The sequence below is a fragment of the Seriola lalandi genome, unplaced genomic scaffold, assembly GCF_002814215.2.
Source record: "Seriola lalandi dorsalis isolate HSWRI2012SDOR001 ecotype SW California unplaced genomic scaffold, Sedor1 jcf7180002054333, whole genome shotgun sequence".
NCBI lineage: Eukaryota > Metazoa > Chordata > Actinopteri > Carangiformes > Carangidae > Seriola > Seriola lalandi.
Genome location: NW_019524886.1, coordinates 196,292 through 203,882, shown reverse-complemented (window position 1 = coordinate 203,882; position 7,591 = coordinate 196,292). Strand labels below are relative to the sequence as shown.

The window sequence follows — 7,591 nt, the reverse complement described above, 5'->3', positions numbered from 1 at the left end:
ACTGACCTCACAAACTACCCATTTCTCTTTATATATGTCCAAACTAAACACTGTTGGTACTGAAAACCTCAGGAAAGACCTACGAGATGAGTACATAGAAGAGAAAATGTAAAAGTTATAGGTTGAAGTAGCGAAATTATTGACATCCATGACATGATAGTTGAAACTATTTCTTAAAATCAAATTTAACATAAGCAGGGAGGCCCATGTGAGCAGACCACAAAAGAAAAACAAAAAATTACAGAGCGAAAAGTACAATCCCTAATTTAGAGATTGATTAATAACATAATAAAGGAAATTAATAATAAATCAAATGAAATATCGGCAGTATATTACAGAACAACCAGAGAGGTTAGGACTCTAGGCGGTATCACAATGACAATGTTTGACATATATGACAATGAGCACTATGGAAAAATTGATGGAATACTGAATTTATTTCCTCTCTCTTGTTAAGGTTTCTATTCAGTGAGCGGCAGCTCTCTGTCAGACTCTTGCTACTCTGTGTCCAGTGATGCTGCTCAGGGAGGACCAGCGCCACCGGCCAGACCTCAGAAGCTGTGGGAGCAGGTTACTCTGTCTACCGACAACACTGACACCCTGTGGTCAGAAGGTGCATTGCAGCAGCAGCAGCAGCAGCAGCAGCAGCAGCACCACCACCACCAGCAACACCAGCAGCACCACCACCACCAGCAGGACCAGCCTGTACTGCAAAATAGCCAGGATGATGCTGAACCAACAGAAGGGACCCCAGTTGCAGGTGAGCTGGTGCAGATGACGGAGCCATGTCTTGTGAATCCTTCCAAGTAAATACAAATTTACAGTAGACGGCTGAAGCTAGTTCAGAAAGGGCAACTGAACTGACAGTTCAAAGCAAATTTCGGGTGTAAACATCAGTGGAAGTGTTATGTCTGGGAAGAGTTGGATATGTAAATATTTAGGGAATGAAAATCTAAAATAAAAAAAAATGTTACGTCTAAAATTCCTCTCGTCTCTTACAGTACCAAGTGACCTTGAAGGAGCTGGTCTGAACTTTCTGTCTGACCTCTGCTCAGGACTCGGTGACTCCCTGATTGTTTCCCTCCTCCCACTTTTTGACCCAACCTCCTCTTTTTCAACCTCCTCCTTCCATCCAAAACCCCAGCTGGACTCTCGCTACTGTACTGACCTGGTGTCCCGTCGGACCAAAGAGGTTTACCCCTACCCCAGCCCGCTTCATGCCGTTGCCCTCCAGAGCCCCCTCTTCACCTCCCAGAACCAGGAGCAATCAGCATCTCAGAGTCCTGAAGGACCACAACATGATGAACAACTAGAGTCCAACACTGACCCAGCTCTGCCTCTCCAGCCTCAGCAGCCCCTCACCCTGGCCTCCTTCACCCAACTGGAGCAGTACATCTCTCGCCTGGCTCATCAGTACCACAGTCGGGTAACCTCTTCCACCTCTGATCTCACTTCAGGTGTCACCCCTGGTACAGTTGTGCACAGAAGCCTTTGCACCCCTGGTAAAACTCATGGTTCCACCCAGTCTCTTTCTGCCTTTGAGAGCCGCAGTACACCCTCCACTATGCCAGGGGGCAGCATCACTCCCTGTAAGTCACTACTGGGAAATTCAGCCAGAGTCAGCCTCAGCACTACTGGGAAAAAGGCCACTAGGAACTCAATCAACCTGGGTAACCTTCCTTCAGCAACTGGAGAGGACTTGAACATAAATCTGCATCTCAACCTTAACTTGAACCTGGCCCCAGGTTTAAATTCTAGCCGGGGACTCATGGACAATCCCAAAAATGGCAGTTGTGGAGCTTTGAGGAGTGACTTTACTACAGCTCCTACTGCCTCTGCTTCATCACTCTCCTCCGCTACACCCACCCCAGCGCTTAGAGCTCGCCCTCGCATTTCAACTTGTCCGACCAGCCTGAGCCACCGCAGTTCCCTGGAAGTCACTTCGGCGTCTGGACCAAGCACTGGTTTTGGGTCATCAGCTTTCTGTCGCTCATTAGACTGGAGCAGTGGTGCTCAACCTGAGGCTGGACCATCAGTGTTTGGTACAAATGCTGGATCAGCTCCTGGGTCTCAGCGTAGCAGCCTGATCCAAGAGTCCAGTTCCAGTCCCAAGTTAAGTGAAGACTCCCCCATGGTGGGAGAGATATCCCGCCTCTCTGGCTTGTCCAGGGCTGTTGTGGTCGGACTGATGGAACAAGGTGTGGAGCTGGATATTGACTGCTTCCAAACAGATTCTGCAGGTGAGGTGAGGGGTCACAGTAAAACTCACCTGACTACCCAAACAGATCAGTCACATGACTATACTAGACTAACCGACCTGAATCCCCAGAGACCAATACAGCTCTCCCTCAGTGTCACCCATTCTCCTCAGTCTCAGTCAAGTCTCACCCCTCCTCTCTCACACTCTAGCAGCCCCATACACCCTTACCAGTCTGTCCATATTCCCTCTCCCCACTACTCTTCCCACTGCCACTACCAGCAAATCCCTTCCCCATCCGACCTTCCCTCTTCCACAGCCTCCTCCCCTGCCTCCCGCCCCACTCCCAGGGGTCGCTCCCCGCCCCGGCCTCTCCAGCCATCCCCACTGGGTGCCACCCCTCTCTCAGTTTTCCGTCGGGATACACCCTTTCAGTGCTCCCTGCCCCGCACCAATACCAGGACCTCTCCTTTGGAGCAGGGCGGAATCCAACCAAGAGGAGGATCACTTCGACAGAGTGGGGGAGGAAGTGGAGGTAGTGGCGGGTGGAAGAGGGCAGAGGGGGAAGGGCTTTACAAAGGAAAGCATACCTCCCACAAGTTAATCAGGGCAGCCACAGTAAGCAGCTATGCCAAGAAAGAGGACTACAGCTCTGTTTGGGGTGAGGAGGAGCAAAAGGAGCGAACAGCGGCTCAGACACCAAGAAAGACCTCCAACAAACTCTGGAGGGGCTTTGAGGGACGCCTCTGGGGCAAAGAGTCAGAAAGTGAAAGGGAGGAGATGGACAGAGCTGAGTATGGCTACGGATGGAGGAGGAACAGCGTTGGAAGCTGGAGGAGGGAGCACCGCAGAGCGAAGGCTTCATCCAACAGTAATGACAAGAGGCCAAAAGTAGATAACTCCCCCATCTTCTCGAAGAAGAGGGGGAAAGAAGATGGGGAGAGACGCAGCTCCAGCCTCAGGCTTTCCAGAAGGGCTTTATTCAGGAGCGAGTCCCAGGGTTTGCTGGTGCCTCGTAACCACAGCGAGGGGCCCACAAAGCGGGCACACTGGGTCTCCTCATTAGACGTAGGGCAAGGAGGCATGGGCATCAGCAAAGACGAAGGGGTCAGACTGCTGAGAGCAAAGGAGGAGGACAAACGCCTGTCCTCCACTGCCAGCCTCTTTAACCTTTCTCGCTCTCAGAGCCTGGAGGGCAGCTGCCACTCCCTTTCCCCTCTCTCTTCTCCCTCTTTTTCTCCATCCCCTCCTCCACGGATGCCTCTCCAGCGCTCTCGATCACTGAGGGACTTGGGGAGGAGAGTGTTTGGCTCCATGAGGTCTCTGAGTCTCAAACGGAAGCCATCCAAGAAGTGACATTTGTACAATAAATGATCATCACGGTAGATGATTCTTCCATGTGTTACATTCAAAACACCAGTGATGGTTGGTATTATATTTCATGTGAAAAGAAGTGCCATTGTTTTTTAATTTTTAAACTTCAAAGATTTGTGATTGATTAGACAGATACACATGCTATAATACTGGCTATAAGTTATATGCCAGTCCTTTCATCCACCACCAACATGATGGAAGTTCCTCTCAGGCACATAAGTCTGTAAAACCTGCTATTAATTTTGTTCTTGGCTCACGACATTCATTCCAGTGACGTTTTTGTAAATTTTTATTGACATAGCCACTTTTTATAGCCTTCCAAAATACTACAAAATGTCTGACAAATTTCTCCAAACAGGTTCTACGGCCTAAACAGAGAGCTTTGAGGCCAAATGATTACACTGTATCTCCCAAAGTCTTTCCTCACTGACAATGTGTTATTGTAAATTGTACAAGCAAAAGCGCTGCTGGGTGCAGCATGGCCTACAGAGAAATGTCAGTGAAGAAAACATAGGTGATGTGGGGTGAAGAATTCCTTTTAGGTGCTGCAAAGAACTACACACCTTTTAAAAACGTGATGACTGTAGGTGTTTTTCAGTGTGAATATCGTTTAAAAGGATTTGACATCTTAACAGGAACAATATTCTGGGTTCCTTTTGTGGCTTAAAAGTAGCCTAATTTAAAAAAAATATTCAATATGAACTCACAATAGTGGCTATAACCAGCTTCATTACATATTGGTTAAATCCCCCTTTACCATGAGTATGAATGTGTATGTGTACACTCCCCCTCTGCATGCTGCTCTGTGACTTGTTCAGTGATTATAGCTATTGTGAGAATGTGATATTCCTCTTTGTTTATGGGCAATATTGCCTCTGAAGTACAATCATATTGGCCAGACAATGACCAAAACCAAGCAAATACTCTTTAACTTGATATTGTGCTCAGGATTTTCAAATAAATATTGAATGATTAAAATATTGATGAGTTATTTGAGACAAAATGTGGCTTCTCATGGCTTACGATTAATAAAAGAAGCTGATAACTAAGACTTGTACTGTGCCTGAAATATCTGCATTATATAATGTTTGTCAAAAAGACATCTGAGCTTGGACATTATTTATAAAAAATACTTTACTTGAAAACTCACAAAATCAACATTCACAGCACTGACCAGACAACTGCAATCATGGAGGCGTTTTCAGAACTTAGTAGTAGTGCATGAAGAGTCACCTTTTTGTTCAATATCCAAACCCTTGCTCTTTTAGATAAAAAAAAAAAAAAACAGCTCTGTTTCCATGTTGCTAGGAAACTAATGTTCCGGTCCTCATCTTTCTATTTTCAGCAGCGGCATCTTAACTTTCATACTGACTACATTCCTGTATACTGTACAATCCTTACTCCCCTAAACTCACCTCATAAGCGTCTAGAGGAGAAACAGTAAAATTAGTGATTCAGGATGTGTGATCTTTCTTCAGTTGCTCTGTGATCAGTTGAACGCAGTCTCTCTCAGGTTGAGGCTTTACTTGGTGGAGTGAATGTGCAGGCTAGACTCCCTCACCAGCCCTGTTGGTTTGGTCAATCCCCTCTCCGGAGCTGTTCTTCGGGCCGGTGGAAAACATGCCTCGATACATGGCCTTCTCTTTTTGTAACTCACGATTCAGTTTCTCCTCAGCTCTCTGCAGGTGCTTCCTCACGTTAGCATCTGCAACAGAAAAATCAAGACTTATTTTGGAGAGGCCTTCTTCAAATATGTCAGAGAAGGCTTGGACAGAATCTGCAGAATTGTGATAGAGGCGTTACATATACGGATTTGATTTATACAGCAATTATTTGACGGAGCCAAAGTCCAAAAAAACCTCTCTTTACATGTCCCATACTTGGTCTTGCAAAAATTAACAGAAAATGAATGAACTGGCTGTGATAAATTGGTCCATGAAATAAAAATACAGAGTACAATTTGGTCTTCGTCAGGTCTGAATTTGCACAGTGTCAAATATTTTAAGTTGTATCTCATTTGATTAATTGGGGACAACTGATAACTTGTTAATGAATAAGCTTTAGAGGTGCTGAGGGGCAGATTAGGCGTTTCCCCCTGTCTCCAGTGTTAATGCTAGGCTAACTGGCAGTTGCTTCATATTTAACAGACATTTAGGATGGTAGTATTGATCTTTTAATCTAAATCTCATTAAGAAAGCAAATAAGCTCATTTCCCAAAATGTCAAACTATTTCTCTAAGGTAAAAAGTACATCATGCTCCGTTGTAAGTGGATCACATTTTGAAATAAAACCATCTTGACAATTTTTTTTTCTTTTTCTGCTGTTGATGATACTGATGTGCTTGGTTTTTTACCATTAGGCTGCTCTCTGCTGGCCTGGATGAGGTACTGTTTGGCAGTCTGTGCATCTCCCATCTCCAGAGTCGCTACACCAGCCCTGTACAGTGCCTTGACATCACCTGGTCGCCACTTCAGCACCCGCAGGCTGTACTCCTGCACACGAGCGTAGTCAACACTTTGTCTCTGCAGCAAACAGGCTGAAAGAGATAAATATGTACATCTATATTATATAAAAACATACTTAGTGATACTCAGAATAGTTGTGCTACCACTGGAATACTTTTTAACAGAACATGAGATGTATTTAAGTCAGTATTTCCACTTGGGCTGAATATTATAGTGGTTGTTCAGCCCTGCATGGTTGTGATGTTTTATTTACCAGCTAAGTTGTTGTAGCAGTCCACTTGTGTGTTTCTCAGTAAAGCCTCCTGTTCAGGTGTGAGAGCAGGTGTCTCAGCTCCAAACCCTTTCACTGAGGTCATCACATCAGAGTCGAGGCCTCGGAGGACAAGCAGAGCGCGGTGATAACGACCTATGGCTGAGCGAATGTTCTTCTCCCTGTAGAAAGCGTTTCCTTCCGTTTTCATTTGGGCTGCTTCCTCTAGCAAAGACCACACTGGCTTTGTGTAAGTTCGTCGGTGTCCAGAAGTGCTTGGTTCTGCCGCTGCCGCCGCCGCTGCCCCCTGTGCATTTGGATTCTCCTCTCTTCCTGTAGCCTCCATTTCTGCTGTGGAGCTCATTAGCTGGTAAAATGAGAGACTTAAGGTAAATGAAAGTGTTATGAAGTCATTGAAGAAGACATCATCTCAAGCTCCTGTTAGACGCTGCTGTTGTACATTTAGTCCTCTACTCAATGAACATACAATACCTCCAATACCAATACCACTTTTATTGTCACTGTCATTATTAGACTGATATGATAAACCATCCAGGACATCCATCCATTATCTATACCGTTTATCCTTATAGTGTAACAGCGCTAGCCGCCCCCATCCAGGACAATAAAATCAAAATTTGCAGTACTGTATATATTATTTTGATTGTTTCCTGTCCTATCTGTTTGGCAGCACCTGAAGGTTGCTCAACATCCTGCTGGATCATAATTTTTTACACATATGATTACAATCTTTCATCTTTCAATTTTTCATCCCGATTGTTCCTACTGTAAATTCACTATGACAGGGCACCTGTATTGCCCAGGGATGACGTGTCAACACTACCTATACCAAATCTCATTTTGAGTATTGATACTGGAGTCAAGAGGATCGATACCAAAAAAATAATGGATCTATCACACGTTAGATGACACCCTGGGCACATGAACACATGCAATACTTGCACCTGCGTTGCTGATGTGTGCATTACCACATTACCACTGAAAACTGTCTTGAATTTAAACATTCAGGTGATTAAGTAGTTAACAGACTTGTTTTGTTTGTAATTCAAATACATTCAGAATTAGCCAGGTATAATGGATTCACCACATATGTGATATATGGTCATATTTAGTCCCTTACATGATAGCACAGTAGCTGCTTTCCCATAAAAAAATTTCCACCTCTGTATTTCTTACTGATGTCTGGGAGGATTTCATTAACACTGGGGTTCACCGATCTTACACTTTCATCCGTTCAAAACATACAGACCGATACATGAGACACTAAAGAACTCATTAAAAAGT

At 44.9% G+C, this 7,591-nt stretch overlaps 2 protein-coding genes across 2 annotated transcripts in view; one reads left to right on the top strand and one right to left on the bottom strand.

The window, feature by feature from the left end:
• LOC111655835 (uncharacterized) overlaps positions 1-4,549 on the top strand; it is a 12,951-nt gene extending 8,402 nt beyond the window's left edge. Inside the window, exons 2-3 of the mRNA XM_023407368.2 lie at positions 458-760; positions 1,002-4,549. Coding sequence (XP_023263136.1) covers positions 458-760; positions 1,002-3,553 — 2,855 coding nt within the window. The 3' untranslated portion in view covers positions 3,554-4,549. The remainder of the gene's footprint in view (positions 1-457; positions 761-1,001) is intronic.
• On the bottom strand, positions 3,843-7,576 carry ttc9c (tetratricopeptide repeat domain 9C). Its single transcript, XM_023407295.2, has 3 exons — positions 6,290-7,576; positions 5,925-6,107; positions 3,843-5,276 (listed from the first exon to the last, which is right to left on the bottom strand). The coding sequence occupies exons 1-3, from the start codon at positions 6,648-6,650 to the stop codon at positions 5,119-5,121; spliced, it is 702 nt and encodes a 233-aa protein (XP_023263063.1). The 5' UTR covers positions 6,651-7,576; the 3' UTR covers positions 3,843-5,118.
• Positions 7,577-7,591: the final 15 nt, after the last annotated feature.

What these genes read in the sequence shown, in the direction of transcription:
- ttc9c (XM_023407295.2), bottom strand. Translation starts at nt 6,650, where the DNA reads ATGAGCTCCACAGCAGAAATGGAGGCTACAGGAAGAGAGGAGAATCCA. An exon ending in CTGCTACAACAACTTAGCTG is followed by an intron (nt 6,108 to 6,289) that starts GTAAATAAAACA and finishes TATCTCTTTCAG; the next exon opens with CCTGTTTGCTGCAGAGACAA. An exon ending in CAGCAGAGAGCAGCCTAATG is followed by an intron (nt 5,277 to 5,924) that starts GTAAAAAACCAA and finishes TTTCTGTTGCAG; the next exon opens with ATGCTAACGTGAGGAAGCAC.